This window comes from Phocoena phocoena, chromosome 13, assembly GCF_963924675.1.
Source record: "Phocoena phocoena chromosome 13, mPhoPho1.1, whole genome shotgun sequence".
NCBI classification, from domain to species: Eukaryota; Metazoa; Chordata; class Mammalia; order Artiodactyla; family Phocoenidae; genus Phocoena; species Phocoena phocoena.
The window spans coordinates 17,717,758-17,741,931 of record NC_089231.1 but is presented as its reverse complement, the minus strand read 5'-3'; the positions used below and the strand labels follow the sequence as shown (position 1 = coordinate 17,741,931).

Here is a 24,174-nt window from a genome sequence, read left to right as displayed (position 1 = left end):
TTCCTGACTATTGTAAATAGTGCTGCAGTGAACATTGTGGTACATAACTCTTTTTGAATTATGGTTTTCATCAGATATATGCCCAATAGTGGGACTACTGGATCGTATGGTAGTTCTATTTTTAGTTTTTTAAGGAACCTCCATACAGTTCTCCATAGTGGCTGTATCAATTTACATTCCCACCAACAGTGCAAGAGGGTTCCCTTATCTACACACCCTCTCCAGCATTTATTGTTTGTAGACTTGTTGATGATGGCCTTTCTGACCATTGTGAGGTGATACCTCATTGTAGTTTTGATTTGCATTTCTCTAATGATTAGTGATGTTGAGCATCCTTTCCTGCGTTTGTTAGCAATCTGTATATCTTCTTTGGAGAAATGTCTGTTTAGGTCTTCTGCCCATTTTTGGATGGGGTTGTTTGCTTTTTTGATATTGAGCTGCATGAGCTGCTTGTATATTTTGGAGATTAATCCTTTGTCCGTTGCTTCATTTGCAGATATTTTCTCCCATTCTTAGGGTTGTCTTTTTGTCTTCTTTATGGTTTCCTTTGCTGCGCAAAAGCTTTTAAGTTTCATTGGGTCCCATTTGTTTATTTTTGTTTTTATTTCCATTTCTCTAGGGGGTGGGTCAAATAGGATCTTGCTATGATTTATGTCATAGAGTGTTCAGCGTATGTTTTCCTCTAAGAGTTTGATAGTGTCTGTCCTTACATTTAGGTCTTTAATCCATTTTGAGTTTATTTTTCTGTATGGTGTTGGGAGTGTTCTAATTTCATTCTTTTACATGTAGCTGTCCAGTTTTCCCAGCACCACTTATTGAACAGGCTGTCTTTTCTCCATTGTATATTCTTGCCTCCTTTATCAAAGGTCAGGTGATCATATGTACGTCGGTTTATCTCTGGGTTTTCTATGCTGTTCCGTTGATCTATATTTCTGTTTTTCTGCCAGTACCACACTGTCTTGATTACTGTAGCTTTATAGTATAATCTGAAGTCCAGGAACCTGATTCCTCCAGCTCCATTTTGCTTTCTCAACATTGCTTTGGCTGTTTGGTGTCTTTTGTGTTTCCATACAAATTGTGAAATTTTGGGTTCTGTAAAAAATGCCATTGGTAGTTTGACAGGGATTGCACTGAATCTGTAGATTGCTTTTTGTAGTATAGTCATTTTCACAGTGTTGATTCTTCCAATGCAAGAGCATGGTATATCTCTCCATTGGTTTGTATCATCTTTAATTTCTTTCTTCAGTGTCTGATAATTACACTCATAAAGATATTTTGTCTCCGTAGGTAAGTTTATTCCTAGGTATTTTATTCTTTTTGTTGCAATGGTAAATGGGAGTGTTTCCTTAATTTCTCTTTCAGAGTTTTCATCATTCGTGTATAGGAATGCAAGAGATTTCTGTGCATTAATTTTGTATCCTGCTCCTTTACCAAATTTATTGATTAGCTCTAGTAGTTTTCTGGTAGCATCTTTAGGATTCTCTATGTATAGTATCATGTCATCTACAAACAGTGACAGCTTTACCTCTTCTTTTCCGATATGGATTCCTTTTCTTTCTCTTTCTTCTCTGACTGCTGGGGCTAAAACTTCCAAAACTATGTTGAATAATAGTGGTGAGAGTCGGCAACCTTGTCTTGTTCCTGATCTTAGTGGAAATGGTTTCAGTTTTTTACCATTGAGAACGATGTTAGCTGTGGGTTTGTCATGTATAGCCTTCATTATGTTGAGGTAAGTTCCCTCTATGACTAGGTTCTGGAGGGTTTTTATCATAAATAGGTGTTGAATTTTGTCGAAAGCTTTTTTTGCGTCTGTTGAGATGATGATATGGTTTTTCTCCTTCAATTTGTTAATATGGTGTATCACATTGACTGACTTGTGTATATTGAAGAATCCTTGCATTCCTGGGATAAACCCCACTTGATCATGGTGTATGATCCTTTTAATGTGCTGTTGAATTCTGTTTGCTAGTATTTTGTTGAGGATTTTTGCATCTATGTTCATCAGTGATATTGGCCTGTAGTTTTCTTTTCTTGTCACTTTTTGTCTGGTTTTGGTATCACGGTGATGGTGGCCTCGTAGAATGAGTTTGGGTGTGTTCCTCCCTCTGCTTTATTTTGGAAGAGTTTGAGAAGGATAGGTGTTAGCTCTTCTCTAATGTTTGATTGAATTCGCCTGTGAAGCCATCTGGTCCTGGGCTTTTGTTTGTTGGAAGATTTTTAATCTCAATCTCAATGTCAGTGCTTGTGATTGGTCTGTTTATATTTTCTATTTCTTCCTGGTTCAGTCACGGAATGTTGTGCTTTTCTAAGAATGTGTCTGTTTCTTCCAGGTTGTCCATTTTATTGGCTTAGAGTTGCTTGTGTAGTCTCTCATGATCCTTTATATTTCTGCAGTGTCAGTTGTTTTTTCTCCTTTTTCCTTTCGAATTCTGTTGATTTGAGTCTTCTCCCTTTTTATCTCGATGAGTCTGGCCAATGGTTTATCAATTTTGTTTATCTTCTCAAAGAACCAGCTTTTAGCTTTACTGATCTTTGCTATCATTTCCTTCATTTCTTTCTGATCTGATCTTTATGATTTCTTTCCTGCTGCTAACTTTGGGGGGTTTTTTTGTTCTTCTTTCTCTAATTGCTTTAGGTGTAAGGTTAGGTTGTTTATTTGACATATTTCTTGTTTCTTGAGGTAGGATTCTATTGCTATAAAGTTCCCTCTTAGAACTGCTTTTGCTGCATCCCATAGGTTGCGGGTCATCGTGTTTGCATTGTCATTTTTTTCTAGGTATTTTTTAATTTCCTCTTTGATTTCTTCAGTGATCTCTTGGTTATTTAGTAGCTTATTGTTTAGCCTCCATGTGTTTGTATTTTTTACAGTTTTTTTCCTGTAATTGATATCTAGTCTCATAGCGTTGTGGTCAGAAAAGATACTTGATACAATTTCAATTTTCTTAAATTTACCAAGGCTTGATTTGTGACCCAAGATATGATGTATCCTGGAGAATATTCCATGAGCACTTGAGAAGAAAGTGTATTCTGTTGTTTTTGGATGGAATGTCCTATAAATATCAATTAAGTCCATCTTGTTTAATGTTTCATTTAAAGCTTGTGTTTCCTTATTTATTTTCATTTTGGATGATCTGTCCATTGGTGAAAGTGGGGTGTTAAAGTCCCCCACTATGATTGTGTTACTGTCGACTTCCCCTTTTATGGCTGTTAGCATTTGCCTTATGTATTGAGGTGCTCCTATGTTGGGTGCATAAATATTTACAATTGTTATATCTTCTTCTTGGATGGATCCCTTAATCATTATGTTGTGTACTTCTTTGTCTCTTGTAATAGTCTTTATTTTAAAGTCTATTTTGTCTGATATTAGAATTGCTACTCCAGCTTTCTTTTGATTTCCATTTGCATGGAATATCTTTTTCCATCCCCTTACTCTCAGTCTGTATGTGTCCCTGGGTCTGAAGTGGGTCTCTTGTAGACAGCATATATATGGGTCTTGTTTTTGTATCCATTCAGCCAGTCTGTGTCTTTTGGTTGGAGCATTTAATCCATTTACATGTAAGGTAATTATTGATATGCATGTTCCTATTACCATCTTCTTAATTTTGGGGGGTTTATTATTGTAGGTCTTTTCCTTCTCTTGTGTTTCCTGCCTAGAGAAGTTCCTTTAGTATTTGTTGTAAAGCTGGTTTGGTGCTGCTGAATTCTCTTAGCTTTTGCTTGTCTGTAAAGGTTTTAATTTCTCCATCAAATCTGAATGAGAATCTTGCTGTGTAGAGTAATCTTGGTTGTTGGTTTTTGCCTTTCATCACTTTAAATATGTCCTGCCTCACTCTTCTGGCTTGCAGAGTTTCTGCTGAGAAATCAGCTGTTAACCTTATGGGGATTCCTGTGTATATTATTTGGTGCTTTTCCCTTGCTGCTTTTAATATTTGTTCTTTGTATTTAATTTTTGGTAGTTTGATTAATATGTGTCTTGGCATGTTTCTCCTTAGGTTTATCCTGTATGGGACTCTCTGTGCTTCCTGGAGTTGATTATTTCCTTTCCCGTATTAGGGAAGTTTTCAACTGTAATCTCTTCAAATATTTTCTCAGACCCTTTCTTTTTCTCTCCTTCTTCTGGGACCCTTATAATTCAAATGTTGGTGTGTTTAATGTTGTTCCAGAGGTCTCTGAGACTGTCCTTAGTTCTTTTCATTCTTTTTTCTTCATTCTGGTCTGCAGTAGTTATTTCCACTATTTTGTCTACCAGGCCACTTATCTGTTCTTCTGCCTCAGTTATTCTGCTATTGATTCCCTCTAGAGAATTTTTAACTTCATTTATTGTGTTGTTCATCATTGTTTGTTTGCTGTTTAGTTCTTCTAGGTCCTTGTTAAACGTTTCTTGTATTTTGTCCATTCTATTTCCAAGATTTTGGATCATCTTTACTACCATTACTCTGATTTCTTTTTCAGGTAGACTGCCTATTTCCTCTTCATTTCTTTGGTCTGGTGGGTTTTTACCTTGCTCCTTCATCTGCTGCATATTTCTCTGTCTTCTCATTTTGCTTAACTTACTGTGTTTGGGGTCTGCTTTTCACAGGCTGCAGGTTCTTAGTTCCCTTTGTTTTTGATGTCTGCCCCCAGTGGTTAAGGTTTGTTCAGTGGGTTGTGCAGGCTTCCTGGTGGAGGAGACTGGTGCCTGTGTTCTGGTGGTTGAGGCTGGATCTTGTCTTTCTAGTGGGCGAGACTGTGTCCGGTGGTGTGTTTTGCGGTGTCTGTTAACTTATTACGATTTTAGGCAGCCTCTCTGCTAATGGGTGGGGTTGTGTTCCTGTCTTGCTAGTTGTTTGGCTTGGGTGTTTAGCACTGGAACTTGCTGGTCGTTGAGTGGAGCTGGGTCTTAGTGTTGAGACAGAGATCTCTGGGAGAGCTCTCACCGACTGATATTACGAGGGCCCAGGAAGTCTCTGGTGGACCAATGTCCTGAACTTGGCTCTCCCACCTCAGAGGCTCAGACCTGACACCTGGCCGGAGCACCAAGACCCTGTCAGCCACACGGCCAGGTACGTGGAGAGTTTCTTGCCTTTTGGGAAGCCTGAGGCCTTCTGCCAGAGTTCAGGTGGTGTTCTGTAGGAGTTGTTCCACATGTAGATGTATTTGTGACGTATTTGTGGGGAGGAAGGTGATCTCCACCACCTCATCCTCCATCTTGAAGGTCCTCAAGAACCCTCCCCTTTAAAAGAGCATACCTGCCTTTTATTCCTTTTATTGTTTTACAAAAATAGTTAGTGAGTCTCTACCTTTTCCAAGCTATACAAGCAATTAAATGTGTTAAATAATGCTTATCTTTTTTGTTGTTGTTTTTTAAAGCAGAAGCAGATTTGGGTGTGGGGGGGAGCATACACTCACCACGTGGTGCACAAATTTTAATTTTAACATTTAAAATGATTTGACAACTACAAGTCTCATCTCTGAACAAATATTTTTATTAAAAATATAAAATAGTGTAGAGGAATACCAAATTGTTCATACTAGAAAAAAACTGCTAAACTTTATGATTTCAAAGACAAGCTAATAGAAAGTCTAGAAGGATGTATGCCAAGTGGCTCATGGTGTTTCTTCTGAGGCCTGAGATCTAATTAGTAAGAATAGTTGGGTAGGGTTTCCAGTTTTATTACAGGTACTTCAAAAAAAAAGTGGTGGCGTTACAGGTAATTCTTAGTTTCCTTTTTTTGCGTTATTCTCTTAAAGAAAAGCTCCAAAATAAAAATCATACTTCTATTAAAAATCATTTTTGCTAATGCAGAGTTCATATATATAATCCATTAAGCCTTCAGAAATGTGTCCATGCTGCCTTCTTTATATACTTACTCCTAAAAGGAAAATATTATGTTAAATGGAGGGCTGTTGCTTGAGTTTTACATGCTTTTGCTCAGAAGTGAATAAAATTAGTGTGCATACTATTAAGTATGCTTTTAATAGTATTTGTCATAAGTCATAGTGTGTTGTTTTAAGGCACACATCTGTGGGTTGCATACATGATGGCAATTATAAGCAGATTACTAACAAAGTGCATTCTAAGTTATAAACAAAAAGCTTCAAAGGATTCATGTTTCCTTGGGAAGAACATAAATTAAAACATCAAAGCAGTTGTCTCCCTTAAGGATTGTAGTTATTTGGATAGCTTGTCAGTGCTACAGAATGCAACAAGTGGGCTAGGGTTATTGATTTTCACCTTGTGTTACCAAAACATTTTTTCATTGACAAATATTAATTGCTTATTAAGTGCTAAAGAGTTTGATGGTCCTGATATTGAATTTCATAATGAATTGGCCTTTTAGTTTGGCTTATCATTAGACAGTGTGATTGCATTAAAGATAAAAAGGTTTCAGCCAGCATATCTCCCACTCTAGGGGTATCAAATAGATATTCCTGTAGAGCTTATTTGCAGCAAGAGGATATTTAATTCATTTTCCTTTCTGTGTAAGTGACTTCTCTTTGACCAAACTATAGGGAGTGCTTGCTTAAATATGCATTGTGTGACTGTAATTAGTAGTAAATTATCCAGTATATCTTGCATTGATTCTAGTTTATGAATCTAGTAAATCAGTGAAATTTCTATCAGAACAAAGTTGGTGATTGTGATCATTAATATGAGTCTTTATAAATCATTATTTTGGTTAAAATATTTCTCCTTTCATTTTTGAAAAGGATCTGTATATCAAAGTGAGCAACCAAATACATATGTGTGTGTATACATGCATACACACATACACAGGCATACAAGTTCCGTTTTAAATCCTTTTTGCCTTTCCTTTTAACAGTATATCTCTTTTGTCTTTTTATAGTTATACTCAGGGAAGTCTTAACCCTATTGTATAATGACCTTTCTGAAATATCAGAATTTGTGGATAACTGATGAAATTTAAGCAAAGTTAAAATTAGTGAAATTGGACTGTCAGTTTTGTCAGTTGATTAGTATTGGCTGTTTGGAATTAGAAGTTTAAATATATGCTTTTGATCCTAGCAGTCTGCCTTTTTAATAAATTATTTACTGATCTGAGTTAAATGATTACTGCTTGATAAAGAGTTATATTTAAAATATAAAATTGTGGGCTTCCCTGGTGGCGCAGTGGTTCAGAGTCCGCCTGCCGATGCAGGGGGCACGGGTTCGTGCCCCGGTCAGGGAAGATCCCACATGCCGCGGAGCGGCTAGGCCCGTTAGCCATGGCCGCTGAGCCTGCGCGTCCGGAGCCTGTGCTCCACAACGGGAGAGGCCACAACAGTGAGAGGCCCGCGTACCGCAAAAAAAAAAATAATAATAAATAAATATACAAAATTGTTATCAAACTTCAAAGCAATTTTGTTGGGTATTAACTGCAGTGATTCATCGCAAAATTCTCTACCTGAAAAGTGACTGGTACGCTGGGGACAACTTTGAAATCTGTCACTTAAAAATATTAGTTAAAAACTGAGATTTCAAGTCTACAAATTGTAAAATAGACCAGCTCTTTCTTTTCTGCCCACACCTTACACTGGTAATGTCCTCTGTCATTGTAACTGCATCCTTTTGCTCCTTTCACTGTTTCTGCTCTTCATGGGTTATCCCAGCCCCTTACACTCAGTTATTTAACAGATAGTCACAGAGAGACTGCTGTGTGCCAGGAACACTGCCGAGTGCAGGATCTATGCCTTCAGCGTCTGTCTGTGTGCTAATAACTCCCAAATCTGTCTCTCCTTCCATAAATCTTTTCCTGAGCTCCAAATTTTTCTTTCTCATTTTCTGACATATTTCCAACTACCTGCTCAAGCCCTCCACCTTAATATCTACATGTCCCAAACTAAGCTTATTATTTCCCCCTGATGATGTCCCACCAGCCTCTCCCATCCCCACTAAAAGCACTTTCTTTTTCTTATGCTACACAGCATCATCACCCGCCCAGTTGGACCTCTCTTTCCTGCCCGCATCTGGTTCTTCATTCAACTCTTAATTTACCTACTATATTTGCCTGCCAACCATTCCTTTTTCTCTAATTTCTCTCCTCTCTCTGCCAGAATTTTCCTAAAACTGGTCTCCTCTGACCATTCTCTTACTTTAAAACTTTGGGAAACTCCCTATGGAGTTTGGGACTATGAACTAAGTCCAAATTTCTTAGCACAAGAAAAAGGCAGTTTATAGCCTGGCCATAGCTAGCTTTTTCCCTCATCCCCAAACCTGTCCCTCCTCATCGTCCTCTGCCCCCTGACACTCCCAGTGGCAGACGGACAATTCCTGGACCTCTCCCACATCTTCACTCTCACAGGTCTGCCTCACCTATCTGCTGGGATCTGGGCCTTTCAAGTCTTGTCCTTCAGGCCAACTTCTCCTTTAAAGCTCAACTCCATTACCACCTTCTTTCTGTATCTTGTTTTGACATCTACCCCTGAACAGAAATTGCTGCTTATTCATCTGTGTTTCCATGGCACCTAACACACATTTCTGTTATGCCATTTCGTATGTCACACACTAGTTGCTTACTGTCAACCTGTCCCAGTCTCCTAGATTCACTGGAAGGGGCCACGTCTCATCTTTCTACTGATATCTAACATGGGGCTTATAACATAATAAGCTCTTGATAAACATTTTAAAGTACATTTCTCCAAAAAATATTGAATCCCATGAGGTAGGCAAGAAAGATATTATCCTTATTTTACAAATAAGCAAATTGTGTCTCGGAAAATTTTGCCCATTCAAAAGAGCAGCAAGGTCAAATTTTAATCCCCTGGGGTTAAATCGGTTAATACACGTATGAATTTTAGAAATTTATGTAATGCTTTAGGTTTCGTTAACACTTTCAAGTCACTTCTCTTTTTGGAATGATGAAAACATTAGATCCTTTTGAAATGTGATTTTGAAAAATATAAATTCCATATTAGTACAATCTGCATAAGACAGTTTTGTGTCACCAGGCACTGTACCAGGCCAAAGAGAGGTGGGAGAGCACCTGGGTGAAGGCCCTGTCCTAAGGCTGTAGCCAAAACCATCTTCTGTGTTCGCCTTAACCCAAATCAGAACCCACGAAAATGCTGAGGTCCATCTGGATGGACGATTCCTCAGGAATGTGATTGCTGTCCCCGTTGGTTCATGTGGACACATGTCCGCTGAAGGCTGCTATTGAAGGGCCTGCAGTCTTTTGAGAGGGCACAGAGATACGACAGTCCATGTCCTAAGGAATTCCAAGTGGAAGCAATTGGGCCTTACTTTTGTGACACAGTATTATCTTTAAGAATATTTTTTCCTGTCTTCTTTGAAAAATTATATAACCATTTTATGTTGGTCCAATTTCCCAGGAATCCTTTGAATATTTAACAACAGAATTTTTTTATCAGAATCTTCATAGTCTGAGAATACAAAAGCAAAACTTTGTTCATTTTAAGACTTCTGTCATGTGTTTGAATAGATTTATGTTAGAAATATGATAAAAATACTTAGCTTTGGGTCTGAGATCTATAGAAAACATTTGAATATTCTTAAAAGCTACAGAAAGTTATACTTTAATAAATGTCTTAAAATTATTTCATACCAGCAGTGTGAATAGTTGATAACAATTTATTCTCTATCCTTTTTATTTGAAACTGAAGCACATTTATCTAAATCATATAGGTATTCAGTATTTGAGTATCCATAAATAATCTTTAAATATGACTCTATTTTAAAATGTTAACATATATGAAAAATGTTACGGTTGGAATTATGTCTTAAACTAGATTTTTTTCTTCTGTTATCATTATTTAACTTAAAAGAGTCTCACACACAACACAAACATACTACATCAGTTATTATAATTGAAGTGGGTATTTTTTAGTTACTGCATCCTGAAAATATTTGCTCTAGTAAAGCAGAAGACGTGTGTGTGTGTGTGTGTGTGTGTGTGTGTGTGTGTGTGTATACAGGTACACATGTGTGGTCAGCTCCTGATTATCTATAGCAAGAAAAAGAGGAAGAAAAACTAAGTGGTGAGACTTATGGAAAATTTATTTGAATCTGAAAAAGTTCCTCAATTGAATAGAAGGGAGTCAATGCCTAAGACCAGTAGATATTTTTTTCATAGAGGTTGCTGTTATGATGGCTACAATATTTTAAGATTGGAAATCAACTATTAAATGGTTACTCTCTACTTGTTCATTTATAGATCTGCCTTTTTAAATTAATTTTGATAATGTATAATTGATATTAGTGAAAATATAAGCCTCAGTATCCTAAAAACCTGAAATTCTTACTAATGCCTAAATTACAATAGTGAAGCAATCTTGAGCATTTTTTGATTCTTACTATTCCTGGATAAGTGTGCTGTGCACACACATGTTGGTTATAATCCTCTACAAAGAAATTCAAAAACGATTGCCTGTGTCTTAAGGATTACCAGTATGTAGATATCCAAAAAATCTCCTTTAATTCGTCAGTGTCAGCTTATTCCCAAATGACATGTAAGTAACTTTCAGTAACTGAAAATGTACAGTAAATGCTGCAGCTATTTTTAGGGAATAAAGTCTGTTTACTGGAGGCATTATATCTTATAATAAAACGTAAGATAGCGAACTTTATTATATTTATCCTTAAATCTGTTTTCCATTAAGATGTTAAAATGATATCATATCTACTTGTCCTTTGCCCTGAATATATATTCTTTTCAGTTAGATAGTGATAGAAAATAACTCAATTCATTGAATCATTCTGATACCCCTTGGATTGGCAGATGCCACAATGGGTTGACTCTATAATATAGAGTTGGCATAATGTGAATAAAAAATATTGGCTTGTCCCTCCATCAAGAAAAGAAATTATTGAGTTGAACAACCCATTTTCAACCCTCAGATCTCTATTCAAAATCATTGTAGAGCCACCAAAGGGCAGCATCGAGGCAGATATGCTTACACAGTCATGGATAGTACAGCCAGTAAGAGAAGCTGGGCTCCTTTCAATGCTAGGGAATGTTTGGAGTGCATTTCCCATATACCTCCATTTTGGTCAATACTTTTAGTTTCCATCTTTTGTGTCCCAAGCGACAAAAAGCTGGGTTCCTAGTTTTATGATTCTTTCCTCAAGAAGTGCCTATTTATGGTACTTGTAGGTGGGTATTGCCTCTGTGGGGGCACAGGCGAGCTCATGGGAGGGTGAAAACCTTCAGGGCCCCAGGAAGAGAGACTGCTGATGAGAGCAATGGGGCCACCATCCACCTACTTCCCCACCCCTGAAGAGGGGTGAGGCAGCTTCTAATCTTTAAACCTCTGTTTAAGGTCAAGGAAAAGAGTTTTCCTTCATCTACCATGATAGCAGTGGGCTCAGGGACCCTGCCTCTCCCCACAGGTGTGAGGACTGCGGGGCGTCAGCCATCTGCAGGCCAACAACTTTACCAGCTTTTCCAGCCACGGTTGCAGGTTTGTGATAAAATAAGCATAGTCCTGGCCTCCTGCTTGGTGTTATGAGAAACTATAATGACAGCCAGTTGCCTGTTCTAGCACTCAGTCTGGTTTGAAATCCACATTTTGAGACGTGGTTGACCTTTAAGATACCATCCAACTCTAAGATGTCATGATTTGAAAGCTTGGAGAAAGTTTAAGGAAAAGCTACAGAAATTATCTTAAGAGTTGGAAAATGAGACCTGAAAGGAAAGGTTACATGGTAGTCACTGAATTTTTTTTAAATCCTGAAAATAAAAAATAAATAAGTAAGAAAGGAGCAAGTTGCAGTAACAGCCTTCAAGGCTATAAAAGGTTATCATACTAAGATTGGTGACCAGCTGTTCTCCATCTCTACTAAGGCTAGAACAGAGGAAGCAGCCTCCTTGCACTGTAGCGTTTTGGATTTCGATTTGAAAAAGGAAAAATTTCCTGACCAGCACAGTGTTAAACACAGAAAGGGGGCTTGGCATCTTCTCTAGAGAGATTTGAAAACAGAATGGATTTTCATCTGGCCTGCTTTAAGGCAGCCCTGTGCACATACGGAAGAAAATGGGTGGCCTTTCAATGTTCCTGGCCACATCATATGGCCTTAAGATGCCACACACAAAAGGGCTGCAGAAGGCTTAGTTCATAGTGGGAATTAAATTTGACTCGGGCCTTCTAATCGGCCATAGATGAGACTTTGTTTTTAATGTGTTATCATCTGCCTAAATCATTTGTTTCCTTGAGCAGGTGAACCTTAAATATATAATACAATTTTCACAAATTGGTTGCTTCGGAGAAAGGAAAGGGGTAGTTTTTTCTTGAACATAATTAATTCTTAACTTTGCCACTCTTTTGAAATGGCTCTTTTTCGATGAGTCTCCCGCTTGCCTAACAAACAAAGCTGTCAGAGCAATGTCTTTGTCTCCCCTCCGCCTTGAGCCGTTCCCTCCCTACCAGTCAGCGGGGAAATCAGCAGCCTGTACTGGGATGCCAGAAAGGCACGCAAATCAGACCCTGATCCACCTTCCTCATCCGCCTGTTCCTGACTTTGGCTGCCGTTGGGAAGAGATGCCAAATGTTTGTTTGGTGCTTCGGGTACAGAGGAGAACGTGTCCTGAACCTCACTTTGCATTGTTTGTTATCAGTAAAGGACCAGCCCTAGGAAAATGTAGGTATTTGTAGGTCTTTGCTGTTGCCTCTCCTTTTCTTTTCGGGGCTCATCCTCACTTCCTAAGCACTCACTTCCCTGTATATCTGGCCTGTCTCCAGCTATTTCCTGTGTTTGTACACAGATGGACACTTCATTCGGGCTCACCCTAAACTCAAGGCATCTGCCATGCTTGTATCTCATGAAAGCAGGTTTGTCCTGTTTGCTGTCTGCCAGGGCACGTGCTAGGGAAAATGCCACAACTGAAAGCATAATTGTATTTGTAGAAATTTCAGAGACCATGCGCAGCCAACTGGGGACACACCTGCAGCTCAGCTTCAGTCACCCCTCAGACTGTCACTGCCTGCTTTCCTCCTGAGCCAGCTGTACTGCTCCCCAAGAAGGCCTGCGACCAGGGTGGCCCCCTTCCCTCTCAGGCCCTACAGACCCTGGGGCTGTGAAAGTTTGGTCAAAGTCCTTTTTTTTTTTAGTTTAGTAACTGTTATACAAAATACATGGGTCAGTCCTTTATAAGTCTTTCCCTTGTGATGATGTTTATGATAGCAAAATTGTACCTGCATTTGGAAATCTCTTCTTCAGAATTTATGTTAAAAGTAGGAAATTTTGTTTGGCTGGAGTTTTTTCCTCCCCTTTAAAAAAGTGATGAGGCCTGGAAATTACTAGATGTTCTCTTTGATCTTGTTCAGTCTGTAAAGTGGGTACAGTAGAGTCCTACATCTTGGTTTCAATTCTCAAATTTGACATTTGGAAGCTGAAGAGCAAGAACTCTAGGAAGAGAGAGCAGTTTTAGAGAATATTCTAGAAAGTCATAATTTGTATTGATGCTGACCAAATCATTTTGGAAATCCGTGTCTCTCCTCCTCTGTCCAACGGGGTTAATTATATTCTTTGCCGAGCACATTGAATGTGCCTGTTAAAAACTGTTGGGTAAGTGCAAGTGTTGCTTCTTATTAATGAGGCCTCTCAGTTCCTTTTCTTTCATAAGAAAAAGGGGGAGAGAGTGTTTAACAATTCAGCACTCTGTCTCCTGCTAGGAATAATTGCTTGATTTCTTTTATTGTTCATAGCACTTCTTGAATTAGATTAATTTCTTTATAGTCCATTTCTGTCTTTTCAAGACAGCAATTTCTTTGACTAAAAATATAACAAGGCATACGATACTCATCCACGTATAAAAAGTAAACCAAACCTCCTTTTATTTTGAAACCCATTGTTTTGGAAAATGTTCTTTCTAGTTGAGCGTTTAAGATCCCAAACCCTTGGGTTTGCCCCATCACAAAGCACTTACAAGTTCACTGTGATCCGCACACAGCTGCATCTAATGCCAGAATAGAGGGTTGAAGTCACTTCAGGTGGTGCCTGCGCAGATCTGAGAAATTCAGAGTCTGAACAAAAGACAATGGCAGCATTTCCATTACACTGGGGACTGAAGCACCTCTCAGGCTGAGACTGTAATGAACTCACCAGATGTACCAAACCATTTAAAATAGTGAGCTTCCCTGAGCTACCATGAGTGGTACTTGCTTTCTTATGAGACAACAGTTCTATCAGCTGACACTGCAGTCAGTACCCTGTGGTTTTTCTCTATGTTGCTTTGAAAGACAGCCTGTGGGGCACCTCGCAGTATCACACTGTGTGTGTGTGTGTGTGTGTGTGTGTGTGTGTGTGTGTGTGTGTGTTGATGTGTTCTGATCTAAAGTATAGTTCCCCTTTGTTCAAAACAGACTTTAAAGAAACTAACACATTAAACTCAGTATCTCACCTTGACAGTAAAAACAATGAAGGAAAACAGGACTGTGATTAGTGAAATGAGGAAGACGTATTTATTACTAGACGCCTAGAATGAGCATAAATATAGTTCTGAGTTTGCTGGCAGGAAAGCAAGCTCGTGTGAGATTGTGTAATTATCTTTTCATGATAAAAGAAACCAACAAAATTTATCTGGAAAGATCAACATTTTCCTGGCAGAAAATTCCAAGATGAACTTAATTCACAGCATCTTCTATTAGAGATACTAGATAACTTAATGAAGAGTGTCTTCAGCTGACACGGAAGTATTCAAGTGGACGTTCCAAACACTATAAAGGATGAAGATATAATATGGGATATTAGGAGCCTGTGTGCTTGGCTTTCTGCCTTTACTACAGGGCCACCTTAGCCAACCTCACGGAGGGGTATGTTAAGGAGATCATTGGGTTGGTACATCCTTTTGGACCTTCTGGGTTACAGCCTGCTCACTCTTGTGCTCTCTTCTTATCTGAAGCACATCCTGCTTGCTGATTAAGGAGGGACGCTAATCTGAAGGAGATAGGCTTAACATTCTGCTTTGAGACTTAGGGGCCCTAACTCCAGCAAGAGGGTTGAATCCACCTCTACGTGGAGCCGGGCTTTGGTGGAGAGGGGGGCTTGCAAGAAGGGCAAGCTTTTAGAGGAGCTTTCAGTGTGCTCACACTTCTGATGCATACCAGGACCCCAGAGCATGGAAGAAACTATTTTGAATGAAATATTTTTAGTGGAAAGGTTGCATTAAATGCCATGAGGGACCAGACAGGAAATAAGGGAGTCAGGCAGTGGGTGTTAAGTACACAGACCCACCTGAGTCAGGGCTGGGACATGAGAGCAAACGCCCAGGCCCACAGGGCACCTCCACTCAGCCTGGCCCATGTTGCCACGTGCAAAGGCCCAGGATTGCCAGAGTGGAAGCATTCCTGGGCTTTTCCAGGAGAGGCTAGAAATCTTGATTTTAAATGATGTTTAATGAATTAGAATATAGGCTCAGAAACTGTTTTTAAAAATCATTTTGCAGGTCAAACCCAACATATGTATAATCTGGTTTCGTATATGATTTTTTGGGGGGTTCATTAAATGGCATACTCAAGTAATTGATTTTTGTGATTGTTTACATTTGTCTGGTCATGTTTCTTTTCAGCTTTATTGAGATATAATTGACATATAACGTGTAAGTTTAAGGTGTACAACGTGATGGTTTGACACACTTACATATTGCAAACGATCACTCACCCTGGCGTTATCTAACACCTCCATACCATCATGTGACTACCATTTCTTTTTTGTGGTAAGAACATCTAAGATCTACTGTCTTAGCAACTTTCAAGTATATTCATCTGATCATCTTTAAATAAGGAGGAGTAACACAAATATTAATCTTCATTGAATTCTTATTATGTGCCATGCATTGTGCAGAGGGCTATATATGTAGTAACTCATTTAATCTTCACAAAGCTCTTTGAGGCAGGAATTATCAATATCATTCTCAATATCGTTACCAGCATCATCGTTGTCATCTCTGCTCCATAGACGTGGGTGCTCTTGAGGTTAAGGGCCGTAAGTAACTTGCTCCAGCTTCCACAGTAAGCAGTGGAGCCCAAGTGCAAGGCAGGCAGTCTGACCCAGAGCAGTGTCCCCTGCCAGCCCAAAGCCCAGTGCTACCAGTATAACACTTTTTTCTCTGAGTGTTGAAAAACAGGCATTATTTTGGATCCCACAGCGCCTTGTCTAATGACAGGAAAGAACGAAACCCAAGAAGCACTGAGGAACGTTCCCACACCCCCATCCCTGTCTCCCTTCCTCATTGTAATCACCCAGATATGAATTGTGAGAAGTGTCTTACTGAAATTTACAGTACGGGTGTGGCCGGGCGGAGGTGGAGGGGACCTGAATCACGCAGTGAGCTTGAAGCTCCCGCCAAGACTCAAGGCTCACAGTTCGTCATCAAGAAACAGCAGATGGAAACAACCCTTCCTAGCATTGCCTTAGTTTAAGGGAACACCTTTCCCCATTCTTTCCTAAATCAAGAGGGGAGACCAACCTCCCGTTGTAAGCAGACTGAATATTGCTTCGTGTGGTAGAGATACGGTCTTTAATAGTTTGTGTAGAAACAATACAGTATTATGCTAATTTGCTAAGTATTCCAGTCTTTTCGGTAACTATTAATATCATTAAACGTGAGTGTAATTTTTTCTTAGTAAAGACCTTTTATCAAAGACCGCGTCTAAAATACAACATCCTTTTTTTTTTATTCATGGTTAAATAAATGATAGGTATTTGGCAAAGGCTCAGAATTATCCCTGTTAACTTGTTTTTAATAGCATTTAACTTATATGTGTGCTCAAACCTCCAATTCATGCGTGTATGTATGTGTACTAATTGTGGCCACATGCATTTAAACACAGTGCTATTGGTGGGAAATGAAGCATAAAATGTGAAAGATGTATAATTATTAAGGGGTTGAAATTATAGTTTTTGACTCCTTCCAGAACGGGGATGTTATGACACAGCTTTGATTGGTTTTCATTTCAGACGAAGTTCCTGGGTAGATTTGGTGATCAGTTTTTCACCTTCCTAATTAATTGTAAAATTCTTCCCTATCGTGGACATAAATGAATTAACACATCGGTTTGCCCGTTAATACATGCTTTTCCTTCGGACTCATGCTGTCCTCCCAAGTAGGAGACAGGTGGACTCCTCAGAACAAGGTCAAAGCTCCTGGATGTATCAGTGAGAGAACTTTGGTTGCTTTTCCTCTTTTTCTAACCTAAATTTTGAAGTAAAGAACATAATGGTTTCTAATAGCCATGACATAACTTTTTCGGCATTGAACGTATTTGCATCCGTATGCGTAGCAGCTCTGTGCAGTGCATACGTTGAACGACTCTGAATTCTATTTCAGACAATCCATGGTCACAAGGGACCCATCACTGCCGTGGCCTTTGCTCCTGATGGACGATATCTTGCCACCTACTCAAACACAGACAGCCACATTTCCTTCTGGCAGGTAAGTGAACATGCTGCAGGGTCTTGACGTGTGGTGCATGATCCGCTTTTGCTGGGAAAGGCTCCCTTGTGCCCTCCCTCCCTTCTTTCAACAGATATCAAGTACTTATTGCTTGCCGGTTGTGTGCCAGCTGCCAGCACGCAGGGGCTACTGAGAATACAATTAGCAACCTAGAAGGAGGGGGTCTGCTCTCACCAAGCTTTCGGTCTGAGGGAGACACAAGCAAATCAGCAAGTAACTACAGTACAGGGGAACCTGGGAGTAAGGTTGGTGGGCCGGCTTCACAGAGGCAGCGGCACCTGAGCTGGGACACGGTGACATCAAGGAAGGGCCAGGCATTCAGGGTAGGGAGGGGTGGGTGTTTGGAGAGAGGCAGGCATCATTCAGATGTAAGTGAGGGCCTGGCCCGAAAGGAATCGGGGCACGGAGCACTGCTCAGGCTGTTAATTTACACAAGGCATCCAGACAACGCCAACAGGGCATAGGGGAAAGGGCAGCCTCGTATTAACTCCATGCCCCATCTGTATTATCTCATTTGCGTTGGCTTTCTGAATTTCCACATAATGCTCTTCATTTCCAAGCTATTAAAACATTTTCAAAAATCTGAGTATCACTGACTGGCAGTACACGAGGACAGCTCTGCTCCATTGTGATTACAGTGAATATTAATTGGAGCAACGGAGTTTTATAATAGAACTTGTTTCATCCTCAGTGATTAACCTCCATCGCATCTTCTTTTTTTTTTGCGGTACGCGGGCCTCTCACTGTTGTGGCCTCTCCCGTTGCGGAGTGCAGGCTCAGCGCCATGGCTCACGGGCCCAGCCACTCCGCGGCATGTGGGATCTTCCTGGACCGGGGCACGAACCCGTGTCCCCTGCATCGGCAGGCGGACTCCCAACCACTGCGCCACCAGGGAAGCCCCCCATCTTCTTTTTAACTACCTTACTCCTGATAATTACAAAAAAGTTAAACATTACCAACTCCCCGCCCCGCCGCAAGTTAATATAAAATTCTGTTACCTATCCTAGGATGCAAGTATGTTTTATGAGATTCAGTTTATTGCTTTGAAAGCTAAGAAAGCAAATAAAAGTTTAAACAAGACTTCACAATGTGGCGATTTTTAAAAACTCAATAGCTAATGTAATGTAAAACAGATACAATAAATTTCTTAATTAAACACATGCTACTGAAGCATGACAGCTTCCAGATCTGTCCTAGCTTTTTCTACTTTTCCTCTAATTTAGTTTTCCAGTCTGTTTTCTTATTATCCTTTCTTCCAGAATATATCTCCAGCATCTTAATTGGCTCATATTAAACTTTTCCTTAGAGATGTCACCGAGTCTTCATTTTTCCTAGCGGGTAACCCCAGGACTCGTATTTTATCCCACTGAAATCCCACAGCAAGTCCATAAACAACTCTTGCAACATTGGTCCTGTAGATAGTGTCTCTACCAACTGTTCTTTTCTGCCAACGCAGTGGTGTCTATGACACCGACTGTACTTTGATACACATTTTCCTGAATTTCCTGTTCTCTTGAAATCTCAGAGGAGTGTCCATGTGAAACTCCCTTCATTTGGCATGTATCTGGTGTGGAAGCGCTGGGTGCCAGCCTAGCTTTAGGGACATGGAACCAAGCAGTCTCGGGTCCCTGCTTTCCAGGAGCTTGTGTTCGCCCCATGCTTTATTCTTGGGAATAAACAAAACCAGATCCCTTCTTTTTCGTTGTTCAATTTTTCTTCCTGCTAAGAAAATATACTTCCTTATGTAAAGGGATACCTCCTAAATTGGCCAGATGTGAAACTTTCCCCAGTATTTTCCTGAATGTCTAAGTGGTAAACCTTTTCCCCCTTATCTAGGTCTTCAGAGACCTATTTGGATATGTTCATCCCTTCCTTGAATCTTTTTCTATGTTTATCAGAGTTGCTGCTCGGCTCATTGATGGAATTATCGTTAGCATCTCCCTCACCCCGGAGATCAAGATCGTTCCTTAGATGCTGTCTTTTTGAAGCACCTCTTTCTGTCCTCCAGGCTCCTGCTGTTACCTCTGGGCTTCGCCAAGTGCACTTAACCTTGCGCATCTGTCCACGCGGCTCTGCCCAGCTCCTTTCCTTCATCTGCACTCTCTTCTCCAGGGGCACCTTGTGTTACTTGCAGGGGTGGGTGTTCAGCAGACAGAGCACCCAAGCAACTCAGGCAACACCCAGGTCTTTCTTGCCTCTAAACCCAATGTCAGAATTTAAAATGTGGCCCATTTCTTCCCTGCTTAAATCATACCCAGCTTGGTCTTCAAATTTAAGTGGAAGACACAGAAATATCATTTCAACTTTCTCAAGAAAATACAATAAAACCTCTTCCAGAAGTATAGTGGGTTTTCATTTGAATTAAAGGGAGTCCAAAAAGCAGTGTTAGATCTACCGTGGCTCTCCCCAAATGGGCTTGGCTGATTTATTTATATACATATTGTTTAGGTCTAATGATGTATGATAATACTTTTATATGATTCCAGTAAATGTACTGCAATATATTTTGAGAACTTAATGAAGCCTTATTATATATAGAGCCTTACAAAAGCCATCAGCTATTAAAATCTTTGCTGAGAAATGAGTGTTAATGAGAATTACTGGTTGGATAATTACTCAAGTGAGATTTAGTAAAAGGTTTGGGTGCAACATCACTTACACTGAGAATAGCATTAAAACACTTCCTGTTTTGATGAATTACATCTGTATGTATGTCTGTGTGTTCAGAAAATAATCTTCTCAGAACTGGTCTTGTGAAGCATTATTTTTAAAGGGAAGGAAAAAGCCATGGTGGCCGTTAGTTCGTTTACATACTCAGCCGCTAAATGATGTACTTTGGCAATCTTTCAAGCCCTTTGATTCTCCAACAACATATTCCTACTATTTGAATATTTCACTTCAGTGTATCCATTGGTATTTGAGCCAGGAGAGTTTAGAAATGAAATACAACCATCATTCTCTCACCTGAATTTTACCACCACCCTCCAGCAATTAAGTATCCTCTTCCAGGAATGCTAATAATAAATTAGATGGATATTGGTTTCATTTAGTTTTCTTTATTCCATCATACAATAGAATACTACTCAGCCATTTTAAAAGGATGATGTAAATCTATAGTCGTTAGCATGAAAAGATTGCCCTCAACGCTCTGTTGAACGAGAAAAGCGGAGTGTGCAACTGCCTTTTAATATGAGCCTGTTTATGTAAAACTCCTTAAACCTGCTTCTCCTTATGTGGATATAGGCTTGGAGATCTGGGAAGAGGTTTACCAGAAGGTTAGTGATTGTCTCTGGGAAATGATATTTCAGAGGATTTTTGCTTTCTTTTTTATACTTCTCTTTATCATTTGAATTTTCCACGATGAGTATTTATTATCTTGGTAGTAAAGAAAAAAGCTAATGTGACCAGATATTATAATGCCATGTAGTTTTCATTCATGCAGGACTCAGATTGCCTTTACTTATGCCAGTAAATTTGTAGCCAGTCTCTGATCAAATATGAATATCGAATAACAAAATGGCTACTTGTTTTGGTGAGAGTTCTTCGATGGAGCTTGCTGGAAAAATCAATACCCACCCTTACTGGTCTTTCAGATTCATCTCTTATTTGAAGAGATCATAGGAAAAGGATGGTCTGAGGAGCAACAAATTATACTTAACATGAGAGTCTTTGTCTTTCCATCTGTTTCCTACCATAATCGTTATGTACTGTGTAGAATTTCACATAGCCCTGTTCTGAGGCAGGAAGGCTGTTTGACCCTAACAAAGCATTTATCAGTCATTTGACGGATGATTCAACTTGCAAGGAGAACCCAGCTATAATAATGGAACTTTTGGGGAAATCTTTCCACCTGTCACATTCCAATAAGATGTTCTCTCCCTGCCCACTTGAGCCTTCAGCCCACTTCTTGTACGTGGCTAAATTTGAAGGAAGGACTTAAAAATAAGGATGTGTCTGAGCCTATCGGATGCCCCTAGCTTTTTGAGCCACCAGCAGAAATCAAGCTTCATACACATTTTCATAGAAAATCCATAAAGAATGAAAAATACTTTGTAGTTATTTATCAACTGAGAAATTAGAGTTTTTAAAAGCACAGTGTGCCTGTTGATGCCAGTTCATTTTAACCGGCAATCTTCTGCATCATTTGGATCTGCTCTGTAAGAGGATTAAATAATGATGTACTGTTACTCTTTGTACAAGTGAGAACTAGCAAATCAAGCTCGCCATCATTATTTATATTTAAGCTATTTGGGAATGTCCAGAAAGCAATAAGGCCCTGATTTTTATCTTTTATGGAGTTTTTGGAAAAAGGAGGGAAGGACGCAAGGAAAGAGGTTCTTAGAGGATGACGGTAAGGTACTGCCTGGCTTTACATGTTAACTGCACTTTAACAGAAAGAGTTAATGATAATCATACATTTGGTTTTAAAATGTGACCTCGTACACTAGTGATTTTTTTTCACCTCTGTGTTGTGTTCGGCACTATTATTAATGCAGGAAAATCAGTAACATTAGTCATCTTAAAAGGGTTATTACTCAAGATGATTTAAATTGTGAAAATGTCAGTGGAGCCTGCACGTGTCCTGCCAGAGATGCCATGATTTACACCCCCTGACACCATCCTGCTTCTGAGAAGGGCCAGGAAAGGAATGGCTTAAATATTTCGCACTGATCCAAATGCAGAGCATGATATCAGCAATAACACACCTTAAATGTCCTAGGACGTGCCAAGGTCTCCTGTGTCAACCGTGTGTACACATTGGAGCATAATCTGCATTCTGGAAGCAAGTCCCTAGAATCACGTACATTCAGGTGGAGGTACTGCTGGAGAGAAGAATTGGACATGAAAATTAGTGCAAAGAAAAATATTATTTCCAAGCCCTCTTTCCTGATGGTCAGTGTGCTTGCCACGTGATTTGTAATAGCACAAAAGATGAATATTGAAAAAATGTTAAGTAATATTTAGAATCTAAAGGATTCTTCAGACTCAGTCGCTCAGATGACAGTTCACTTAGATAACGGCCATTCAGCATTTAGCGCTTCGACATGAATGCATAGTTGTTCATGAGCCATAATTTCCATGTTATTTTCCATTTACGTGAACGAATTAAGAGAACCTAAGACTCAAGTCAAAGCCAGAAAGGCTGCCCAAAAAGCAGAAATCACCAGCCGATTAAAACCTCCTGCCAATAAAGTGTTAAGAGTGTGCTCTCTTTAGCGTGGCCGCAGAACAGTGGGCCACACATGCAGGGTTGAGAGGCCGTTGATTCTTGCTTTTTCCTTCAAAATAAGCTAGAGCTTTCCAGAGTTTGGAGTTTTTAAAAAGCAGGTGAGGAGGGAAGGTGTGGTAGGTGGACTGGAGAAGGGGGTAAGTTTTGAGCTTTGATCCGGTCACCTATTACTCTGTCTACTCCTTAACTTTGCTTCATTTTCTCAAACTAATTCTAAGTCCCCAGACTTGCCTTTGGGGGCTCATTCTTCAGGGGATGCGGTGAGCACCATTACTAAAGAACAGAGAAGTCTGCCATTTGAAATGCCCACTGTTTCCAAATATTGTCTGATTGGACCGTTTTATTAACATGTGTCATTTAGCCGCCTTCTTAAAGATGGATGGGCTTTCCTGCTGTCCAGTTCTACCCACCAGGTAAAATTTCTGCGGGTTTACGCATTTGCTGTAACAGCATCAGAACAATTTCAAATACACTGAAAGGAGCCCTTTAGAGGTTAACAGTAGACTCTTAGATGACCGTGAGGCCTCGTGATGGAGGAGAAAGTGACCGCAAGGGTGTGTCCCTCGAACCCCTCTCTGTGGCGGGGAAAGGGAAGCGGTTCCTGCAGTGACACGTGTGCTCTCCTGTCCCCGTGTCCCTCCAGATGAACACCTCCCTGTTGGGCAGCATCGGCATGCTGAACTCGGCGCCCCAGCTGCGCTGTATTAAGACCTACCAGGTGCCCCCCGTGCAGCCGGCGTCCCCCGGCTCCCACAATGCCCTCAGGCTGGCCCGGCTCATCTGGACCTCCAACCGCAACGTCATCCTCATGGCCCACGACGGCAAGGAGCACCGCTTCATGGTCTAGGGCTCGTGTCTGCGTCCCCGTTCTCCCAGGTCTCCAAGCCCAGAGTCCCGTCCTTCCTCAGTGCCCACCCCCGCCGGGGTCATGGGGGGCACAGCCGGGTCTGTGTCCCTCCGCATGGTCCCCGGGGGCAGACTCCTGCTCGTGCCACCTATTGACTGAGGCATGCACACATCGCTCCGCAGGAAGTGGCCGTCCGGTCCCCAGGTCGTTTCTCACCGCCGCAGCGGGAGGGGCAGCCAGCAGTCCCGTTGCCTCGGTGCACCAGAAGCCCGGAAATCAATAACCACTGTGATTGCACTGCCAGCCCAGATCAGCAGTTTCCTCACGCTAAAGCCCACCTCTGAATGCTGTTGGACGCTGGTTGTTCTGACATTGGGTTTTGAGGTCATGTGGCAGTCCTAATTATTGATACCATTTTCCTTTGGATTTCCTAGAACGTGCTATTGTTTACCAGAAAGATTCTGTGTTTACGTGGGTTTTTTTCCTCCGGGAGATTGCTAGGCAATTACTCAATCCAATTTCCTAGGGTTTAGCCACTACCTTCTTTATTAACACCTAACCGATTGGAGATTAATGAGAAAATACACACACACACAAATTTTCCTTGTGGAGACTACAGTTTCCCAGACACCTAGCCTTCTAAAATGCTCATATCCCGCTTAAGTGATACTGTATTTAGTAGCTCAAAATCAGAATGATCACTACTT

General features: G+C 40.3%; 1 protein-coding gene across 2 annotated transcripts in view; it reads left to right on the top strand.

Annotated features, from left to right (window-relative positions):
* The window catches only part of WDR7 (WD repeat domain 7), a 351,427-nt gene extending 327,854 nt beyond the window's left edge, over positions 1 to 23,573 (top strand). The window contains exons 26-27 of one of the 2 annotated variants that reach the window (XM_065889408.1): positions 17,265 to 17,369; positions 23,264 to 23,573. In XM_065889408.1, coding sequence (XP_065745480.1) covers positions 17,265 to 17,369; positions 23,264 to 23,467 — 309 coding nt within the window. In that variant the 3' untranslated portion in view covers positions 23,468 to 23,573. The remainder of the gene's footprint in view (positions 1 to 17,264; positions 17,370 to 23,263) is intronic. The other variant, XM_065889409.1, reaches the window with a different exon arrangement.
* The last annotated feature ends 601 nt before the right edge of the window (positions 23,574 to 24,174 follow it).